General features: G+C 38.1%; 1 protein-coding gene across 4 annotated transcripts in view; it reads left to right on the top strand.

The window, feature by feature from the left end:
• Positions 1–23,541, top strand: part of LATS1 (large tumor suppressor kinase 1) — a 50,127-nt gene that overhangs the window by 12,317 nt on the left and 14,269 nt on the right. For all 4 annotated transcript variants that reach the window (XR_003206817.2, XM_025866313.2, XM_073894077.1 and 1 more), the window contains exons 2-4: positions 8,303–8,791; positions 14,075–14,222; positions 20,828–22,338. Coding sequence is in view for 3 of the 4 variants with exons in the window: in XM_025866313.2 (XP_025722098.1) it covers positions 8,432–8,791; positions 14,075–14,222; positions 20,828–22,338 (2,019 nt within the window). In the remaining variant the exon portion in view is untranslated. The remainder of the gene's footprint in view (positions 1–8,302; positions 8,792–14,074; positions 14,223–20,827; positions 22,339–23,541) is intronic.

The raw sequence follows: 23,541 nt of genomic DNA, 5'->3' as shown, positions 1-23,541 counted from the left end.
AATGAGAGACTAAATAGGCAGCTAGACAATGGCCAGATCATACATGAAAATAGAACTGTGACCCACAGCCTCAGTAGCAATAGGCCCAAACAGCCAGTTCTTGGTCAGTAACTGCCAACCTCTAACTCAGTACTAACCAGGGAAAGACAAATATACCCCCCAACCAATCACATAGGTTGCCCTGCTTCAAGTTACCTGGCCGCCAGCTTTCTTGTGGCAGAGCATACCTGATGTCTTCCCTTTTATTCAATTTAAAGCAGTTCCCCTGCCTGCCTTTGAATCTCTGCCAAAGAGATGGTGGCTGGCTGACTCCCTTGCTATGGCAAGCTCTTAATAAATAGACTCTGCTTATTTTCAGTGGTATTTATTTATCTATTTAAAAAAAATTTTTTTTAAGTAGGCTCCATTGCAAGGGCTCAAATTCATGACCCTGAGATCAAGACCTGAGCTGCGAGCTAGAGTCAGGCATTTAACTGACTGAGCCACCCATGCGTTCCTTGGGTGGCCTTTATTTCCACAATAATATTAGGCTGTTTTGTGGTAATATCGTAAAATATCAGTGGTATAACACAACAGAGATTCCTGCCTTCCTTACACAGAGTTCAGTGGGGTTCAGTAGTAAGCCATCCAGTGGCTTAGGAACCCATATTCCCTCCATATTGTGAAGCTACCATCTCAAAATGTGACCAGCATTATTATTGAAGCAGGAAGAGAGAGATGGAGAAGCACTGGCTTTTAACTGCCTCAACCTAGAATTGACACATTACATCAGTTTACAGAGTTTTGGCCAGAACTAATTTAGGAAATAGAGGGCAGTATGTGAAGATAGTCTCTGGCACAAGGATTTATCAAGAGCAGTTAGATAAAGATATGCCACATTGCCTCCATTCCATCATTATTGAAATTAGATGGTATGGATTATCTTTTGAAACACATTTAAACGTAATGTTTCAGGGTGCCTGGATGGCACAGTCGGATGAGCGTCTGACTCTTGGTTTCAGCTCAGGTCATGATCTCAGGGTAGTGAGATCGAGCCCCACATTGGGCTCTGTGCTTAGCATGGAGTCGGCTTGAGATTCTCTCTCTCCGTCTGTCCCTCCTGCTTGTGCTTTTTCTCTCCCTCTCTAAAATAAATAAATAAAATCCTAAAAAAAAAAAAGTAAAAAATAAATGTAATGTCTCTGTTATTTCCCCTGAAAAGCTAATGTTGAAATGATGTTGTTGCATGAAATTAATGGTTCCTTTAAATTAAAGAAATCCTGTGTGTTCTTTGTGTGTTTTGTATTTGTATAAGAATAATTTGCAGCAGAAGCATTTCAAGATCCAGAGCACTATAGTCATTTCCTTTCTTTTTTAGTTAACTTTCTGTTTTGGAAAATTTCAAGCACATACAGAAGTAAGGGGGATAGTATGACGAACTTTCATGTGCCCATCACCCAGCTACAGCAGTCATCAGCTACTTTTGTCTCATCTATGTCTCCACTTCACCGCAAAACCAAATTATAAATAAGTAAATAAAATTCCAGACGTCATATTTTAAAATAAATTCCAGACATCATATTTTATTCATAAGTATTTCAACATGTAGACGAAAGAGATAAGCATAAACTAATTTTTCATTTATTTTAACTTAAAACACATTATTACACATATACCAGAACTCAGTCATTTCTGGACCATTGTATACTCAGGTGTTAACACTGTTAGAAATTACATCATTCAAGTACAGAGTTACAGAATACAGGATTAGAATGACTGGCCCAGCATTTTCCTCTTCTTTTCTTTCCTTTCCTTTCCTTGATTTTATTTATTTGAGAGAGTGAGCAAGTGAGAGAGAATGAGCAGGGGGAGGAGCAGAGGGAGAGGTGGACTCCCTGCTGAGCAGGGAGCCCGATGTGGGGCTCAATGTGGGGCTTGTTCCGGGGACTCCTGGATCAAGACCTGAGCTGAAGGCAGACACTTAACCAACTGAGCCACTCAGGTGCCCCTGGCCCAGCATTTTCTAAAATACATTCCATAGAAATGAATCTCATGAAATGCTCGGAAGGAAGAAAGTTCTTTGGTCAGGTAAGTTTGGGCAACACAGCATTCTCTTCTTATAAATTCATGTATTATATAAAATGATGTCATATTTTGTGATCCCAATTTTTTGGGTTTTTTTTTTAAGATTTTATTTATTAATTAGAGCACAAGCGGGAGAGAGGGGCAGAAGGAGAGGGAGAAGCAGATTCCCTGCTGAGCAGGGAGCCCAACATGGGGCTTGATCCCAGGACCCTGGAATCATGCCCTGAGCCAGAGGCAGATGCTTACCCCACTGAGCCACCCAGGCTGCCCTGATCTCATTCTTTTTTATGGCTGAGTAATATTACGTTGTGTGTGTGTGTATACACACACACACACACACACACACACACACCACGTCATCCTTATCCATTCATCTGTCATTGGACACCTAGGTTGCTTCCATATCTTGGCTATGATAAATAATGCTGCAGTAAACATTGGGATGCATATATCTTTTTTTTTAAAGATTTTATTTATTTATATGACAGAGACACAGTGAGAGAGGGAACAAAAGCAGGGTGAGTGGGAGAGGGAGAAGCAGGCTTCCCGCAGAGCAGGGAGCCCAATGTGGGGTTCAGTCCCAGTACCCTGGGATCATGATCTGAGCCGAAGGCAGACACTTAACGACTGAGCCACCCAGGCCCCCCTGCATGTATCTTTTTTAACTAGGGTTCTCATTTTCTTTGGGTAAATACTCAGTAATAGAACTACTGGATTGTATGGTATTTCTATTTTTTATTTTCTAAGGAGCATCCATACTGTTTTCCACTGTCGTTGCACCAATGTACGTTTCCACCAGCAGTGTACAAGGGTTCCTTTTTCCCACATCCTCATTAACGTTATTTCTTTTTTGATTCTAGCCATTCTAACAGGTATAAGGTGATAGCTTCTTGTGGTTTTGGTTTGCATTTCCCTGATGATTAGTGATGTTGAGCATCTTTTCATGTATCTGTTGTCCGTTTGTATGTCTTCTTTGGAAAAATGTCTAGAATATGCAGTATTAATAGTGATTGTATTAGTTTCCTGTGGCTTACATGACAAATCACTACACATGAGGACTTAAAAAGCATACATTTATTCTCTTACAGTTCCGGAGGCTAGAAATCCAAAATCAGTATCACTGGCCCAAAATCAAGGTGTCGACAAGGCCACTCTCCTCCAAGAGGCTCTAGGAGAAAATCTGTTCCTTGCCATTTTGTCTGCCGGCATTCCTTGGCTTCTGACCACATTACTCCAGTCTCTGTCCCCTCGGACACATTGCCTCTTCCCCTTCTGTGTGTATCCGATCTCCCCCTTCTCAGAAGAACACTTGTAATTGTGTGTACTGCTTACCTGAATAATCCATGATAATTTCTCCATCTCAAAATCCTTAATGACATCTGCAAAGTCCCTTTTTCCAAATAAGATAACATTTACAGATTCTAGGGATTACGAAGTAGATATCTTTTAGGATGCCATTATTCAGGCTACTGAAGTGATTCTTACTGTTGAGGGAGGTGAACTATGAGGGGCTTCTACTTTATATTATATAATATTTAAGTTTTTCAGTAAGGATGCATTTTTGTATAATTAGAAAAGAACTAAGATAGTTTTTTAAGAGTAAAAAGAAGGGATAAATCACTTGCATTTATTAGTTCAGCAGATATTTTTGCACTGCTTACTGTTTACCAGGCTCTGTGTTAGGAATGGAAGCAAATGTTGTGTATTGACAGAGAAAAGCAAGTTATGCTTATTTTGTTTTTTTTTTCTTCTCTGTCAAGGAGAATGATACTGGAAATGTTAAAATACTAATAGTAAAATGGTACTAAACTTGGAGTTGAAACCCAAAATAAATGACGTCATAATGGAATGCTTAGATGCTATGAATGAAATATAACTCAGATATTGAGAGAACTGACACATGACATTGCATAACCACTATTGTTAATCCTTGATTGCAGAGAAATGATAGGTTGCAGAACAGGAAATGGAAAATATTTTCACTTTCAGGAAGGGCAAGAGGGGAATTCTGTAAATTTTAGACTGGTGAGCTAAATGTGAAACCTAAAAAATTCCATTAGTAGGCTATTAATATTTTGGGAAGGCTTAGGGAAAAACTGCTTATCATTAGGGACCAGCTTTCTTCATAAAAGCGTAAGATGTGTCCCTCTTTATTTCATTTATGAAGTAGTTATCAGTAGGTTGGGTTATGTTGTAGACAGAATATGTGTAATTTTCAGCAATACAATGACAGAGTTCATCATTTTTGTTTTTAAAAAATGAAGAAATATGTGCTGCTTGTTAAGTAGAATTGGATTGATCATAATTAACTAAGAACTGCACCACAGAAGTACTGATAATTGAGGCACAGTCATCAGGAAACTGCCTCTGATAGTCTGCTTCAGGACTTCATCGTTTTTCAGGCCTGCTGGAAACAGTTGTTTATGTGTATGTATAATTAACATCCATAAGTGTAATTTTTAAAAATGAAAGAGTGGTTTTTTTGTTTGTGGGTTTTTTTGTTTGTGAGAAGGAAGAGTGGTGGAGGGGGGAGCAAAGGGGGGGGAGAGAGAGAGAATCTCAAGCAGGTTCCATGCCCAGCACAGAGCCTGACGTGGGGCTCAGTCTTATGACCCTGAGATTGTGACCTGAGCCGAAATCAAGAGTCGGACGCTTGACTGACTGAGCCATCCAGGAGCCCCCCAAAATGTTTATTTTTAAGAGCTATAAGATACAATTTATATACCATAAAATTTACTCATTTAAAGTATACAATTCAGTGGTTGTTCAGGGTTCATTTCCAGAGCTATGCAACCATAATAATAATCTAATTTAAAAATAGAAAATGACTTTATTTTATCTGTAGTGTTTTGAAACTTGCCCTTTTTGCTTAAGAATGTGTTATGAGGGGGTACCTGGGTGACTCGGTTGAGCATCTGCCTCCGGCTCAGGTCATGATCCCGGGGTCCTGTAATTGAGCCCCCCATCAAACTCCCTGCTCAGCGCAGAGCCTGCTTCTCCCTCTCCCTCTGCTGCTCCCCGTGCTTGTTATGTTCTCTCTCCCTCTGTCAAGTAAATTAATAAAATCTATAAAAAAGGAAGAAAAAGAATGTGTTATGGGTATCTATTATTGTCAGTACATTTAGATAGAATTACATCATTCTTTTTAACATCTGTTCATCACATATAGGTGTACTGTCAATTGCTCAATTACTGATGAGCATCTAGACTGATAATCATGTTTTGCCGTTATAAATGGTGTTGCAAGGAGCATCCTTCATCTTCGAACCCTTGTGTTCCTTTAGTTGTATTACATTGTTCCTCATAATCCTTATTCAAGCCTTAAGGTAAACCTTGTTATTCCAACCATTTTATGCCTCAGGAGACAGTTTTTGAGAGAAATAAATACCTAAGTTCACATTGCTAAAATTAACAGGTACTTGAATAATTTTTTTGTTTTTCCATTACTTTCTGGCACCTCTAGGATTTTGACAAACTAGAGCATTATCCAGAAGAGCATGGCTAGAATTAGGAACATTTAGGGGTGCTTGGGTGGCTCAGTCAGTTAAGCATCTGACTCTTGTGTTTGGCTCAGGTCATGGTCTCAGGGTTATGAGATCAAGCACCCCACCCCCAATAGGGCTCCATTCTCACTGGGGAGACTGCTTCAGATTCTCTTCCTATCTCCCTCCCTCTGCCCCTCCCCAAGTCATGCTTGCTCTCACTCTCTCTCAAATAAATCTTTAAAGGAACTGGGGTTGTTTAGGAGACACGTGTATTTCATTTGTCAACATACACATTTATTGAGGGCTCACTATGTGTCAGTCTCTGATAGCATTGAGCAGACAGTGGATATGAGACAAATAATGTCTTCTGTTCTCATGGAGCTTTTATGTCAGTGAGGGAAGATTGACAACAACTAAACAATTACGATAATTTTAGATAGTAATAAGTACTATTAAGAAAGTAAAACAGGGTAATTAGGTGACCAGTCATTGAGAGCTATTGAGGAGGTAACATAAGGCTGAGACCTAAATGACTAGAAGGATGTATTTATATTTGCCTGTGGACCTTTTTATGTAACATGAATGGTGATTACGTTTATAAGAATAGAAATGGGGCACCTGGCTGGCTCAGTCGGTAGAGTCCGTGACTCTTTTTTTTTATTTTTATTTTTTTTTAGCGAGGAAGAGAGAGAGCATGTGCGTGCTGGGAGAGGGACAGAGGGAGAGAGAGAGAGAATCCCAAGCAGGCTTCATGCCCAGTGCAGAGCTGAACAAAGGGCTCAGTCTCACGACCCTGAGAGATAATGACCTGAGCCGAAATCAAGAGTCAGACAACCGACTGAGCCACCCAGGCGCCCTGACCATGTGACTCATGATCTAGGGGTTGTGAGTTCGAGCCCCACATTGGTGTAGAGATTACTTAAAAAAAAATAATAGAAATAGGTTCCTAGTAGATGATAATTAGCAATGTTTCACATCCCATTGGTATTACTTACAAACTGTTTTACCCAAACTCTCTGAACCTGTTTCCTCATGTACAAAGCAGAGATAGTAAACCTTATTCGTAGGGCTGTTAGGATAGTTAAATAAGGATGTAGGCAAAGTTATTTATCACCGGCCCATAAAAGCCTCTCAACATGTACTGAGTAGGATTTCACGATGCTCCATGAAAAGAAAACATCTTTAACACTTGCTGCAGGTCACAAGTAGAATGGCTTTCTTGCATTAGTGATTTCCCTATCAGTGAGGATATTTAAGTAGACTTTAGGTGACTGTTCTAGTATGTTTTTTTTTTCCCAGTTTATTTTTTTTAATTTAAATTCAGTTAAATAACATGATGTATTATTGATTTCAGAAGTACAGGTCTGTGATTCATCAGTCTTATACCCAGTGCTCATTACATCATATGCCCTCCTTAATGTCCAGCACCCAGTTACCCCATCCCACTGCCTCCATCCCCTCCAGCAGCCCTCAGTTTGTTTCCTATGATTAAGAGTCTCTTATGGTTTGTCTCCCTCTCTGGTTTCATCTTGTTTTATTTTTTCCTCTCTTCCCCTGTGATCCTCTGTTTTGTTTCTTAAATTCTGCATATCAGTGAGATCATATAATTGTCTTTCTCTGATTGACCTATTTCGCTTAGCATAATACCCTCTAGTTCCATCCACGTCATTGCAAATTCTAGTGTGTTTTGAAAGAGATTCATGCATTAAGTGAGGAATAAGACAAGTTGTCCACAGACATCCTTTCCCCGTCCTGTCCTTAATAAACTTAGAGTCCCAGTCCACAGTTGGTGAAATAAGCTCAAGCATCTGTTTTTTGAAGCATAAAGGTATCTTCTGGACTAGTGGATTAAAAACCTTTCTAAAGCAACAGTACTGTTTCTTCTAAAGAAATCTTATACTTGAAGTCTAATTTTATTTTATTTTATTTAGAGAAAGCATGAGTGGGAGGGGCAGAGGGGGAGAGAGAGAGAGAGAGAATCTCAAGCAGAACCCTGTGCTGAGCATGGATCCCAACACAGGGCTCGATCTCACAACCCTGAGATCATGACCTGAGCCTGAAACCAAGAGTCAAACACTTAACCTACTGTGCCACCCAGGTGCCCCAGGGTCCAGTTTTAAAATCTAGAATTGGAACTGCAAGGTGAAGTTGATGAGAGGCTGTCCATTATATCATTCACTTAGTAATCCCTTGTATCTGTATGTACTTTATATGTTTACTAAGCACTCTTTTTTTTTTTCTTTAAGTTTTTAATTTATTTAAGTAATCTCTACACCCAACATGGGGCTTGAACTCATGACCCTGAGATGAAGAGTTGTTTTAGTCTTTGAGCCAGCGAGGCACCCCAGTTTACTAAGCACTCTTAAAATTATACTTTATCATCATAACCAGTACTTGATGTAATTTTATAGATTAGGAAATAGGCACAGAGAGGTTAACTAACTTTTCCTGACTGTACAGTAATCCTTTTTTTTTTTTTTTAAGATTTTATTTATTTGTTTGACAGAGACACAGCGAGAGAGGGAACACAAGCAGGGGGAGTGGGAGAGGGAGGAGGTTTCCCACAGAACAGGACCCCAGGATCATGACCTGAGCCAAAGGCAGATGCTTAACGACTGAGCCACCCAGGCGCCCCCTGTACGGTAATCCATAATGGAGCCAGAACTATAACCCAGGTCTCTACTCTGTTTTTCCCCAAACACATGGTACTACTTTATCAGTTAATCACTTCATGGCTTTTTTTTCTTTTATAGGGTTAATTATTTAGATTGTAAAGAATTTCATCATTCCTGGGGACTTCTGCAAAGGATCTTTTTCGGTTTTGTTCAAGAGAAAATTCTGGATCTATCAAGTAGCTCTTAAAGAAATCCTTTGTGTGGGTTATGAATATAGATGTTTTCATGAAGAGGAGTGAAAAGCCAGAAGGATATAGACAAATGAGGCCTAAGACCTTTCCTGCCAGTAACTACACTGGCAGTAGCCGGCAGATGTTGCAAGAAATTCGGGAATCCCTTAGAAATTTATCCAAACCATCGGATGCTGCTAAGGCTGAGCATAACATAAATAAGATGTCAGCTGAAGATCCTCGACAAGTCAGAAATCCACCCAAATTTGGGACGCATCATAAAGCCTTGCTGGAAATTCGAAACTCTCTACAACCATTTGCAAATGAAACAAGTCGGAGTACTTCAGAAGTTAATCCACAAATGCTTCAAGACTTGCAAGCTGCTGGATTTGATGAGGTAGGAATTTTGAAAGGCAAAAGAAGGGATTTTTCTCACAGTACATAAGACTATTTTGATAATCTCCTACCCAAATGTTTCCATTGAGAGAATTTAACTGTGTATACAAATTTGTATATTCTAATCAGCAAAGAATGTTGTTTACAATTCCATTAATTGGTAAAACAAAATAATTATTTCTTTAGTTTTCTCTGTGGTTTCTGGGATTTAAAAGGTCAAGTCATGAAGTCAGGTGGAAGTGCAGTTGAAGAAAGCTACAGGGGAGGACAGAGTAGGTAGGGAGGGAGGTCTCTGCTATAGGAGCTCTGGGGAGCCAAGTGGCTATGTGGAAGTGACAGTTTATGAAGTTAAAGTTCATACTACAGAGAAAGAAGTAGAATCAGGATTTCATTTTTTTTTTTAAATCAGGATTTCATTAAGCAGCTGTGTTCACATCATTCTCAGGCCCAAATCTCAAATTCACAAAAACTAAAAATTTACATGTTGCTCAGTCTGCTAGAATTTTGAAGTTTTATTGTAATGAAATTTCAGTTCATGTTACTTATGCCAAATCTTTAATATTTACCCTTAAAGTTCACATTGAATGTTTTTCATAGCACATACATATATTTATAATCATATATGTTTAGATCTATAATCTAATGCTTAGATTATAAAATTTATTTTCCATGATAACATACTTTCTGTGACTATTTTAGGTGGCAGAGATCATTTTGGATACAGATTGCCATGGAAAATGTAACTAAATGTGAATAAGCAAGTGTTAATTAAGTTTTCCTTCAAAATTATAGTAACTTTTTGTGCTTATAAAAATACCTATTTCCTGTTAAAAATTAAAAGGTGTAAAGAAAACACTGGAAATTATCTTTAGCTCTACTACATAAAGATAATTACCTTTAAAATCCTTTCATTATTGTTAATAATTTGGTGACCACATTTTCAGAGATCTCTACGGTTAAAATTCAGAACTTAAGTATACATTATAGTAAAGGATTTGAAAAGGAAGATTTCAACCAAACTATAGAGAAAAAAGATGAGTCTTTTCTGGCGTACCCTGTTCATCCATTTGACTAACATTATTTCCTATCATTTTTATGTTAAGTGTTCTAAAAATAATTGGATTTGCACCTGAAAATATCAAGAGAGAAAAGAGGAGAGGACTTGTGATGTTTTCGTGGTTAGTAGTTGGAGGGTTAAGGAAATGGCTTAACATGGAGTTTCTCCAGAGTACTTTCTTCCTAATCTCTTAGCCAGAAGGCAAAGAAAAATGAAAGGAATGAATCATGGTATCTGGATGGCTCAGTCTGTTAAGCGTTTGCCTTCAGCTCAGGTCATGATCCCAGGGTTCTGGGATCCAACCCTGCATCGAGCCCTGCAGGCCCCTTCTCCCCTCCCCTCCGCTCCTACTCTGCTGTCTCTCAAATAAATAAATGAAATCTTAAAAAAAAAAAAGGAATGAGTCATTGACCTTATTCGTTCCCATTATATATTGCCAGGGAAAGAGAGTTTAAAAAAATCACATGGCTGTAAAGGCCCTTAAGTGCTATTATGTTATGTCAGGTAAGTCACCTCAGTAGATATGTATTTCTGGAGCTCTTACTATGTGTGAACCTTTTGATCAGTGTAGTGAGTCATATACCAAACATGGTCTATTCCTTTAAGGAACTTAAAAATTCTTTGTAATGTAGACAGTTTTAAGAAATCTAAGCATTAGTCAATGCTCTGTTCTTTTTATTTTAAGCATAATTGGCATATGATGTTACATTAGTTTCAGGTATATAACATGTTGATTCCACGGTTCTATAGACAGCTCTGTACATTACGCAGTGCTCACCACAAGTGTAGTCACCATCTGTCACCATACAGTGTTATCACAATATTACTGAGTATATTCTGTGTGCTATACTTTCCATCTTCATGACTTACTTATAACTGGAACTTTGTACCTCTTAATACTCTTCATCTGTTTTGCTCATCCCCCAACCCACCTCCCCGCTAGCAACCAACAGTTTTTTCTCTGTTTTTTTGTTTGTATGTTCATTTGTTTCTTACATTCCACATGTAAGTGAAATCATATGGTATTAGTCTTTCTCTGACTTACTTCACTTAGGTCAATGCCCTATTTTTTATCTCTTGGAAATAATAATAATTGCTTCTCATTACAAAGATACGTTAGTTTTATTACAATCACACATTTCTCAGTTGTCACCTTATGACATTAATAACCCCTTAAGCAAGGTTGCTTTCCTAAAAGCATTTAGACATTTATCAATTCTCATTTGTCCAAATAAAGTTAGGGTATTATTTATCCCCACGGTGATATAAAGAATATGGCAATATTTACTTCTGTGTCCTTGAATCACTCATTCTGATAGCTTCTCATTATATTGCAGAATTTGTTTAAAATCCTAACTTGGTACTTTAAAATTTTTATCCAGGAGCACCTGGGTGGTGCATTCGGTTAAGTGTCCAACTCTTGGCTTCAGCTCAGGTCATGATGTCAGGATGGTGAGATCAAGCCCTCCTTGGGTTCTGCACTCTGTTGAACTTGCTTGGGTTTCTCTCCCCTCTCCCTCTGCTCCCCCCCCATGTTTGCTTGCTCGCTCACTCTCAAATAAATAGATCTTTAAAAAAAATTTTTTTAAATAAAATTTTTATCTAGTCTTCATTATTTTATCATTTCATAAACCCTATCTATTCCTTTAGCTATGTCAGGTTCAAGGCAGTTGCAGTTTTTTGAGAATGATTCTAGTAGTCTGTAAAATTAAAACCTCAAGTATGTCAAGATTACTTTCTTTGTAGGAATAAATGTTAAACAGAATTGATGGGTTCTTGGGGCACATAAATCTAAAATCAACGAGTGTATTTTTGCTGCTAAGCATGGAAAAAACCATAGTAATGTGGACACGATGTTTTCTTATCACATAAGACTTCGATTCCAAAGTTACTGATTTAAGGGTGCTCTTTTTCACACTGGCACCAACACCCCCACCTACAGAACTTTGGTCGATATTATTAACAGATGCCAAAAACATTTCAGCATACAGCAATAATATTCAAAAATAAAAGCCAGCATATTAGTCACCAGCTGAAATTCTAGTGCATTTAACAAAAATAGTTCCCACAATATTGAAAAAGGATGGTGGGTGCCAATTTTCTTACCAAGTGAGATGACACTGCTGTGTGATAGTAGCATCAATACAGTTCGTTTGGCTTAACCAGTTTTAAAGTTAAGCCCTCCCTGTTGAATTTTAATTTGGAGTTATTTGAATTATTTTATTTCATTCATTCATTTATTTATTTTTTAAGATTTTATTTATTTTTGACAGACAGCAAGAGTAGGAACACAAACGGGGAGTGGGAGAGGGAGAAGCAGGCTTCCCGCTGAACAAGGAGCCCGATGCGGGACTCTATCCCAGGACTCTGGGATCATGACTTGAGCTGAAGGCATACGCTTAACAACACTGAGCTACCCAGGTGCCCCTGAATTATTTTAAATTTGCACACAAAGTGAGACTTACTAATTTCTTTGTATCTCACTACAAACTTGCGGAAATCTGATTGGCATAAAATGTGATCACACTGTACTTTTTTATCAGTTAAGGATTGAGTTTGGTTGCTTTTAACAAAAATCCAAATAATAATGCTCTAAACAAAATAGTGATTCAGTTTATATAGCTAGTATTGGTCCACTCTCTTAAAGATGTCAGAACCTAGGACTCTTATGAATTTCTTGAATATTCCTTCTTTGTGGCATCATGCTGTAGCACAGATGTGAGATCTGTCGTCTAGGAAACAGGATACAGGAAGTACTCGTACCTAAAGCAGGGATAGCAACATTTTTCCAGAAACCCTTGCTTTTCTTTCATTGCCAGATTTGTCATGTGGCCACTGTAGCTATAAGGAAGGATTCTTCCAACAAAATCAGTAACTTTTTCTAGGAAAGGGAGAATGGATCTTGAATAGGCAGCAAATCTCTGCCACAACCTTTTTTTTTTTTTTTTTTAAAGATTCTATTTATTTGAGAGAGCAAGAGAGAGCATGAGCAGAGGGGAGGGGTAGAGGGAGAAAGACTCCTCGCTGAGCAGGGAACCTGCCAACGCGGGGCTTGATCGCAGGACCCTGGGATCATAACCTGAGCCGGAGGCAGATGCTCAACCAACTGAGCCACCCAGGTGCCCCTGCCACAACCTTTTTTTTTTTTGGTTGGTCTCACCCTAGTCATTTCTTTAGGAGGATCATCTGTCAGTAGCCTGTTCACCCACTGGTCTTACTATTCCATTCCCATTTTAAAATATTGTTTGAAATACTAGCTCCTCTAGGGCAAGTAAATAGCTACTTCTCTCTTGAAAAAAGCCTATCCGTGTGCGTTCTGTATGTTAGTGTATGATTTATGTTTACATTTAAAGGGCAAGGAGCAGAGCAGGAGGACAACCCACATCTAATCTCCAGGCACTGTACTTAATGTGCTTTTACATGTTTTCTTATTTAGGCCTCACATCAATTCTGTAAGTGTATTGCAGATGAAGAAATTAAGCTCTAAAATGTTAAATAATCTGCCAGAGTTCACACAGTTCTAAAGGGGGGCATGTAAATAAATCTGCAATCACTGGAGTGTATTTTTGCTTCTAAGCATAAAAAACAAAAGCATAGTAATGGAACTCAAACTCACTTCTGTTTGATTCCAGACTCTCTGCTTTTTCATCATACCATGTAGCCTCCTACCTAAAGTCATCATCACATAATCATATACCCTCTAAATGTTTTTCTTATACCATTTGTCCTAGATTTATGTCCTTGTAAATAAGGTTCTCTGAAAATGTAAGCTCTAAGAGGATAGAAATCAGAACTACATAGCTCTTTTACTAGTAAACCCAGTGACAAAGGTGCTTTACTAAAATGTTTTAATGATACAGAAGAGTGGTTTCCAGTATTTTGACTGATACCTTTTTAACAATCTGATAGTCTCTTTGTATAAGGATGAAATAAAGAATGAGAAATAATCAGAGTTCTGTTGTTAACGATTGTCCCCAGAAGCTAATCCTATAAAAGTGATGTTACATAAAAGTGAAAATATTAAAGAAACATTTGAAGAATTTGAGCGTTTGTTTTCTTTTTTACTTTGAGATTATATGGATGTTTATAGTAGTTTTACAAACAGGACGTTAATATGGTTTGGGGCCCTGTGCTTCATAATTATGAATTTCTCTAGTGAAGCTCGTAGTGTTCTTTCTCTCTTAATTATAAGGTTTAAACTTTTCTTTTTTTTAAACTTCATATCAGGATATGGTTATACAAGCTCTTCAGAAAACTAATAACAGAAGTATAGAGGCAGCAATTGAATTCATTAGTAAAATGAGTTACCAAGATCCTCGCCGGGAACAGATGGCCGCAGCAGCTGCCAGACCTGTCAATGCCAGCTTGAAACCAGGTGATCAATCAGACATTTTTTTTCTCGTTTCTTATAGTATTGTTTTAAAATATTCATCTACGTCAACTCTTTAGTCTTAGAAATTGTTAAGAGCATCACAGTAAGTGAAAGTCTCGTCAGGGTAAGAGCATGATAGTGTTATACCAAAATGAGTTTGAGGAGGCCCTTAAGGTTTCATAAGTAATTCTGATAAGCGGCCGCCGAGGTTGAAAACTACTTGATTGGTTATACTGAAGCTGAAATATTTCTTTTTTTTTACCACAGATACCATATTCAAACTATTCTTTTTTTTCTTTTTATAATCTTGTTTTATTATAAGAGTGAAAGGTATTCATCACAGAATATTTAGAAAGTAAGTAAGGAAAAAGAAGACACCACTATTAATACCTACAAGATTTTGGTGTGTTTTGTTTCTCAGTCTTTTTTCCTGTGGAAAACCTGAGTGGGTTTACATGTGTATTTTGATTCTTACTGTTTAAGCAAAAAATGGGGTCACACTAAAACCTACTCCATTCACTTAATATACTGTGCATAACTTTCCTTGTTATTAAATGGTCTACAGAATAATTTTAGTAACTGCATTTTGTTAGATTTATCACATACCTTATGTAACCAGTCTCTCATTTTTGACATTTGCCTTGTTTCTCTTTTTTGCCATTATAGACAGCATTGCAGTAAATCCTTTTGTACCTAAATCTTTGTACATTCCTGATGATTTTGTGAAGAAAATTTTCGAAGTCTTGCAAAAATTTAAGGTTTTCCTTAGATACTGCTGTCTAGAAAGGTATTCCCAACTTATATTCTCCTGATCAGTTTAATATAAGAATGCCTATATTTGTAAATCCTAGGTACTATGATTTTTATATATTTAATGGCTGTGGAAATACCGTCTCGTTTTATATTCATATTTCTTTGATCACTGGTATTAAACATTTGGTTATCAATTTTTATTTACTTATTGTTTATTTTTAAATTGGCATTTTTTTCTTTGTTAATTTTGTGTTCATCCTTTTTTATTGATTTATAAGAGGCCTTATTTATTCATTCTTTTCATTCAGCAAAATTTTATTGTTCACCACTGTTTCAGGCCCTTTGCTCAGCATTGGGTATAAAGTTCTTGCCAGTTTGTAGAGCTGACATTCTGGTAAGGGAGATCAAACCCTCTCACAAATAAATACACATAGGATTACAGCTACCTACATGTGAATGAAGTGGGGTGAGTTATACGGTACTGTAGACTCATATAAAGGGTTCTTTGACTTAATCAAGGAGATCAGAGAAAACCTTCCTGTGAAACTGATAGTAGAGCTAATAGCTGAAGAAAGACTAAGGTAAATGGAAAGGTTTAGTGAGGAACGGTGTCCCTATGCAGGGCCTGTTTGGCAGGTTTTGTTGCTACACTGGAAGAACTGAAAACAAGAGTGTGCAATAGGACTGGAGAAGTACATAGGGCCTGACTATGCAGGACTGTCTGTTGATCTTATCCTAAGAGCAGCAGGAAGTTAGGGAAACTTCAAGCAGGGTAATGATATGATTAGATTTGTGTTTGAAAAAGATGGCTGCAGTGGATAAGAATGGATTGGGGGTTGGGTATTGGGATAGACTGGATAAGAGATATGGTAGTTCCCAGGAAACAAAGGTTATTTAGACTGGAAGAGGGCAGTGGAGAAAAGTGAATGGATTAAGAGAGATGAGAGGGGTAAAGTTGACAAGGACCCGGTGATAAATTACATACAAGGGGTGATAATGGAGAGGAATAACTCTTATGCTTCTGGTGCAGAAATATAGATGCAGTATGGCGATACCCCACATTATAAAAGTGAATGCTAAGAGAGAACAGGATTTGGTGGAAAAAGATCATAAGTCTAGTTTTTTACCTCAGGTTGAGTTAGGTTCATTGAGTTACCCAAGTGAAGATGTCAGCTAGGGAGCTGGATATATGTACAATTAGCCCTGTGTATGAAATAGGTCATTAAGGGAGATTATGTAGACAAAAATGACAAGATGGCCTAGAACCAAGCCTATTACTTAGTAGCTGGCAGGAGAGGATAAGCCTGCAAAGACAGAAGAATTAGCTGAAGAGGAAAGGAAAAAAACAAAAGTGTCTTGAAAGCCAAGGGTGTATTTTATAAAATTATTAATCTGTAATAAATTGGACATTTAAAAAATAAAAAGATCTTCACTGTGTAAGAAGCATACTCTTGCTAATGTCCTCACTGTACCCTCATAGAAAAACTTCTCAAAGTATTGTTTATACATGAATTCTTTTTTTTTTAATACATGGATTCTTTACCTCACATCGATGTATTCCTCAACCCATTCCATTCTGAATTATGCTCCCATGACTGAATAGAAACAAATTACCCCATGTGTCATGGGCTGAACTGTGTCCTCCCTCCACCAAATTCAGGAAGTCCTAACTCCTAGTACCTCAGAATCTGACTGTATTTGTAGACAGGGTCTTTTAGGAAGGCAGCTAAGGTTAAATAAGGTCATTTGGGGTGGGCTCTAATTTTATAAAATAGAATAATGATTAATTATTCCAAAATTTAAATTTAAGATGACATATATAAGTACAAATAGTTTATTATTATATTTAGCAGACATAAAATTTCACTGTTAGATTTCTGTAAAGGTTTCTAAGTTTTTGTTCTCCACTTCCATACTTATAGTGGACTAGTAGCAACGTTTTAAGGTAGTGCTCCATATGAAAATGGAGGGAGAGCCTTGTTTGTTTGTTTTAATAGTAAAGACTTAGGCATGTTTAAAAGATAATTGCAAAACTCCAGTTAAGATAAAGAAATTAAATACTCAAGAGAAAAGGATCAAGTAAGGTTCCTGAGAAACCAGGAAAAGAAAGGATCCAAAGCATAGCATGACAGATTATTAGCCTTAAAGAGGAAGAAGAATCAACCATTTTGCTCTAACAGGAACTAACAGGCCCAGGTTATGTGGGGACGATAAGGGAGTTCCTTTCTGATGTCTTCGGTTTTCTCCAAAGTGGAAAATCAGGTCATCTGCTGAGAGTGGTGTGTGAGGAATGGGACAGGCAATTTGAGGAGACCCAGGACTAGAGAGAGTTGTAGTGGAGACCAAAAGAAACAGTAGGATTTCCGGGCAGTGCTAAAGCCATTTGATGATGCTGATCGTTGAATTTATGGTGGAATCAATCTGCACTTTACATCACCTTTTCTAGCAGGCATGAAAAAAAGTTAGATAGCTGGAATCATCTGTGACTAGAGTTCTACTAAACAAGTACAAAATAAGATAGATAAAGAGAGGACAGAATATTGCTGAAAGGGTGATTTAAATCCTTAATCAAGGCATATTCCTGCTCTGCTGTTAGGGGCTTTCCATTCCTTCCAGACTCCTCTTGATGGCTTTGCTGCTGTCAGACTTCCTCCAGTACCCCACTTTCCCTCATTTACTGCTCTCCAGCCATGCTGAATTTCTTTTTGTTCTTGGAAAATACCAAGCTCCCCCCTCAGGACCTTTGCCTAGTCTTAGATCATATGTCATCTCCTGGTGGAGCCTTTTCTGACTACTGAATCTCATCCCTTTCTATCTCCCTGTTTCTCTCTACCATTTTGATGCCATTTATGGTTCCTTCATAGGATTTATCATACCCAGATGTTACCTTATTTATTTACTTGTTTATTGTCAGTCTTCTCCCCCAAGAATGGAGGTTCCATGGGGCCGTGGATATTTGTTCACCACTGTACTTGGATGGTGTAGATGCTCAATAAAAATCTAATGAATGAATAGAAATGAGGGGAGGAGAAAAGGAATACAGAGGGGAGAAAGAACTACTGGACCATGGAATTCAGTTAGCCACAGTGTCACATAAAGAAAGTGGAGGACTAGTGAAGTAGGGATATGAAGGTCTTGGTGAAGTTGAAAAATGCTTGTAGCAGTAGTAAAACATGAAAGGAGAGTTGTAGTCCAAGTGTATAAACCTTAAAGAAATGATTTTGAAAACAGATATGGTTAATATCAAAATTAGAAATAAGATCTTAGGAGTGATATTGGAGGTCGAGGGGAGGAGGTCAGGAAACTGAGGTGAGGGTGATGGATGGTTTGTCCACATGGATGTTGAAGTTATAGAATGTTGGCAGGGCTTAGGGTAGACTGAATGTCAAAACTGTGGGTGAATGAGGACAAGCAAATAAGAGTTCATTAATTGAGAGGAATGAATGTGCATCCAGAGAGCTGGCTTTTTTAAAAGAGTATGAAAGAATAATGAGAGGTAGAATCCCACCTTTAGCCCAGTTTATTTATTTTTTAATTAATTACTTATTCTGGGGGAGAAAGAGAGGGAGAGAGAGAATCTCAAGCAGGCTCCATGCCAGGCGCAGAGCCCGACATGGTGCTCGATCTCACAACCCTGAGATCATGACCTGAGCTGAAATCAAGAGTCGGACGTTTAACCGACTGAGCCACCCAGGTGCCCCTAGCCCAGTTTATTTTTAAAGAAAACCTTAATTGCAAAGGGCTGAAAAGGAAGTAATGTCAGCAGAAGATAATCAGCTTTAAGGAGTTGGTGGGAAAGCTTGGAGCAGACGTTAGTGATATAGGAGCATTTGTTAGTTATAGAACAGAGCAAGCACGTCTGGGGGGCAATAGTGGGAGGGTTTGGGAAGTGGGAGAACATGGAGAGCTTTATGAGAGGTGCAGAACAGAGGTGGCAGTATACTCTAGGCTGGCGGAGACTTATATTTATTTTTAAATACTTTTTTTTTAAGATTTTATTTATTTATTCATGAGAGACAGAGAGACAGAGAGAGAGAGGCAGAGGGAGCCTGATGCGGGACTCGATCCCAGGACCCCGGGATCATGACCTGAGCCAAAGGCAGACACTTAACCATCTGAGCCACCCAGGCGCCCGAGACTTACATTTTAACTGGTAAAAGCTGAGTGAGTGAAGACATGTTGTATTTAGCCTCAGCTGACTATCTGAGGAAGGTGAAACTGAGGTTGGTGGCCGGAAGACTTGCCTGGGTTGCCTGGAGTGATGACTTTTCCTGAAGTCATAGGCCCAGCATGCTGCCCAGCCTCGATGAAACAGAGTGTTAAGCTGTACATTCTGAACATTTACCAATTTTTCCTCATATGTGTTTTGTTTTGAATGTTGCTAAGTGTTTTATGTTCTTTGTATTTAGATCTGTAAATTATCTTTACTGTATATTCTCTATCTGGAATGTATTATTTATATGTATTGCATTTTATATAAATGCATTTTATGTATTTTTAAATGTGTTAAAGATCTTTTTCCAAGTAGTCAGACTATTTTAAATACTTCAGTGGTTTTTTTTTTTGTATCATTTATTTTCTTGCCTGTTTCATAGTTGGAAATTCCAGTAAAGAGAAACTATAAAATCTATATCTTATTTCAGCTAATTGTCTTCTTGTATCTTTGAAATATATTTAAAAGTAAATGTTGTATCTATTAAAATTACAAATGAACACACCCTTTGGCTTAATAATGCCACTTCTGATAATTTATCTACTTATATATGAAATGATATCTGGGGGCGCCTGGGTGGCTTAGTCGGTTAAAGCATCTGCCTTCGGCTCAGCTCATAATCTCAGGGTCCTGGGATTGAGCCCCATGTCAGGCTCCCTCCTCAGTGGGGAGTCTACTTCTCCCTCTCCCTCTACCCCTTCCCCCTGCTCATGCTCTCTCTCTCTCAAATAAAATCTTTATTAAAAAAAAATATTTTAAAAAATGGTATCTCTACAAAATTTTTCACTGCCTTTTTGTTTTAGATTTTTTTAAAGAATTTATTTATTTGAGAGAGAGTGAGAGAGAGAGAGAGAGAGAGCACATGAGAGGGGGGAGGGGCAGAGGGAGAAGAAGACTCCCTGCTGAGCAGGGAGCCCGATGCGGGACTCGATCCTGGGACTCCAGGATCATGACCTGAGCCGAAGGCAGTCACTTAACCAACTGAGCCACCCAGGTGTCCTTTTTTTTTTTTTTTTTTTTTGTATAGCAAAAGACTAGAAACAACCTTACTATTCTTCAGTAAGGAAACTGATTAAATTTGGGTACATCCAGGCACCTGAGTGGCTCAGCTGACCTTTGATCTCAACTCAGGTCTTGATCTCAGGGTCATGAGTTCAGGCCCCACGTTGGGCTCCATGCTGGGTGTGAAGCCTACTTTAAAAAAAATTAAATTTGGGTACATCCATACAGTGAAAAACTGTGGTAAACTTTTTAAAAGTAAGCAAACATTTTATATACTGATACAGAATCTTCAATATTTTAGTGAGAAGAGCCAGGCACAGTAGTATACATAGGAGATAGTCTGTTTACTTGCATATCCCCAGTATATCTTACTGATGACATTGATTACCTTCAAGGAAGGAAGTTCGTTGGCTAAAGGACAGAGGTGGGTATACTTTTGTACTTCTTGAATTCTGAGCTGAGAGAATGTATTACCTAGTCAAGTAAAAATTTGAAAGGTAACATAAAACCACTTAACTGAAATTTGATTTTTATAATTCTCAAAAGAGAATTACCATTTAGCTATGTCAGAATTCCAAGCTAAATTTTTCAAAAATAAGAGGTTAAAAACGTGTTTTTTTTCTCTGTTTTATGACCATAGGGAGTGTGCAACAATCAGTTAACCGCAAACAAAGCTGGAAAGGTTCCAAAGAATCCTTAGTTCCTCAGAGACATGGCCCACCACTAGGAGAAAGTGTAGCCTATCGTTCTGAAAGTCCTAACTCGCAGACAGATGTAGGAAGACCTTTGTCAGGCTCTGGTATAACGGCTTTTGCTCAAGCTCACCCTAGCAATGGACAGAGAGTGAACCCCCCACCACCTCCTCAAGTAAGGAGTGTCACTCCTCCACCACCTCCCAGAGGCCAGACTCCTCCTCCAAGAGGTACAACTCCACCTCCCCCCTCATGGGAACCAAACTCTCAAACAAAGCGCTATTCTGGGAACATGGAATATGTAATCTCCAGAATCTCTCCTGTTCCACCTGGAGCCTGGCAGGAGGGCTATCCTCCACCACCTCTGAACACGTCCGCAATGAATCCTCCTAATCAGGGTCAGAGAGGCATTAGTTCTGTTCCTCTTGGCAGACAACCAATCATCATGCAGAGTTCCAACAAATTTAACTTTCCACCAGGAAGACCTGGAATTCAGAATGGTAGTGGACAGACTGATTTTATGATACACCAAAATGTCCCTGCTGGCACTGTGAATCGGCAGCCACCGCCTCCGTATCCTCTGACCCCAGCTAATGGACAGAGCTCTTCCGCTCTACAAACGGGGGCATCTGCTGCTCCTTCATCATATACAAATGGAAATCTTCCCCAATCTATGATGGTGCCAAACAGAAACAGCCATAACCTGGAACTTTATAACATGAATGCACCTGGACTGCAGACAACTTGGCCTCAGTCATCTTCTGCTCCAGCCCAGTCCTCCCCAAGCAGTGGGCATGAAATCCCCACATGGCAACCTAACATACCAGTGAGGTCCAATTCCTTTAATAATCCATTAGGAAATAGAACAAGTCATCCTGCTAATTCTCAGCCTTCAGCTACAACAGTCACTGCTATTACACCAGCTCCTATTCAACAGCCTGTGAAAAGTATACGTGTATTAAAACCGGAGCTACAGACTGCATTAGCCCCTACACACCCTTCTTGGATACCACAGCCAATTCAAACGGTTCAACCTAGTCCTTTTTCTGAGGGCACTACTTCAAATATGACTGTTATGCCTCCTGTTGCTGAAGCTCCAACCTATCAAGGTCCACCTCCACCTTATCCCAAACATCTGCTACACCAAAACCCATCTGTTCCTCCATACGAATCAATCAGTAAATCTAGCAAAGAGGATCAGGCGAGTGTGCCCAAGGAAGATGAGAGTGAAAAAAGTTATGAAAATGTTGATAGTGGGGATAAAGAAAAGAAACAGATTACAACCTCACCTATCACCGTTAGGAAAAACAAGAAAGATGAAGAGCGAAGGGAATCTCGTATTCAGAGTTACTCTCCTCAGGCATTTAAATTCTTTATGGAGCAACATGTAGAAAATGTACTCAAATCTCATCAGCAGCGTCTACATCGTAAAAAACAATTAGAGAATGAAATGATGCGGGTAAAACCTTTTAAAATGCCCATTTCATGCTTGATCATCTGTTTACTGTTTATTTTAAAATATTGGTGCAGTATTTTTCTTTCTTTTTATACCTAAATATATTATCAGTTATTTAAAAGTCAGTAAATTAAAATGCTTTTGATTATGCCATTTTGTTTTAGTATTTCAGGATTTACTCAATTTCCTGGAATAAAGTTCTAATAAATTAAGAAAAATATAATTTATAGTGTGCTGTTTAGTTTACATAATCCCTTTATATGGAAGTAGGAGAAAGGTTATTTTCTAGGTTTTACACATTATCTTACAACATTTTAAAATAAGCTAGAAATATCTGGGTCCCATCTCTTTATATACTTTTGAAACCTTTGTTTTCACTTATAGTAGTTTTTGGGCTTTATTTATCAGGCTTATTCATTTGATTGGTCTCATTAGAAAGTGCCAAAACCTGTTCCTTCTGTTATTTCATCTTCTAATTTCATTTTTACAATGTACTGGAAAATGTGCTGAAATTTTTAAATTACTAAAAAGGAGACCAGAGTTAGTGCTCACTCATTTTAGATGAATCTCTGTTGTGATTCCATATATATATCTTCACCAGATGTTATGGTGGTACTATCATTGTTAATATTTTTGTCACATGTTTACAGTTCAGAGGTTGATTCCCAATCTTATTATCTATCACTCAGAATCCAGGAGGCTTAAATTTGTGGTAAAACTTTCTCACATAACTTGAGAGCCAGTCTTTTAAGATAATTTTTCTAAATCTGATTTCACAGTTATGTTATTCCTGCTATAAATTGAACTTTCTTAGATGAGAAATACCATGATAATCTGTAGGACTTATCCATATTTTAGTTCTTAGGATTTCTTACTAAAGTCTGTCTGTATGTATTTTCTTAGTTTATTTTTCCTTTTTCCTCTTCACTTTCACTAATAGCTGATTTAAACTTTTATGGTGTTGGAAGCTTTGCTGACTTCTGTAGCCTCCATTACTGTGTAGGCAAGTAAGATTTTAAGAGAAACAGTTCTAAGTCTGGCATGCCACCCCTCTTTAAAGATTTTGCATGGAAATGCGCATCCTAACAGAAGCATGAGGTTGCTATATTCTAATTAGGCTTGCATTTCTAGAATTAGACTCTACTTCTTTAATTCCTTTTCTCTTTAAACCCTTAAATTAGTTCTTTATTGAACTAGCCAAAAATA

This window comes from Callorhinus ursinus, unplaced genomic scaffold (genome assembly GCF_003265705.2).
Source record: "Callorhinus ursinus isolate GAN/ISIS: 27379988/994484 unplaced genomic scaffold, GSC_fseal_2.0 scaffold6, whole genome shotgun sequence".
NCBI lineage: Eukaryota > Metazoa > Chordata > Mammalia > Carnivora > Otariidae > Callorhinus > Callorhinus ursinus.
The sequence above is the reverse complement of the archived record's forward strand: the minus strand, read 5'-3'. Positions and strand labels throughout refer to the sequence as shown.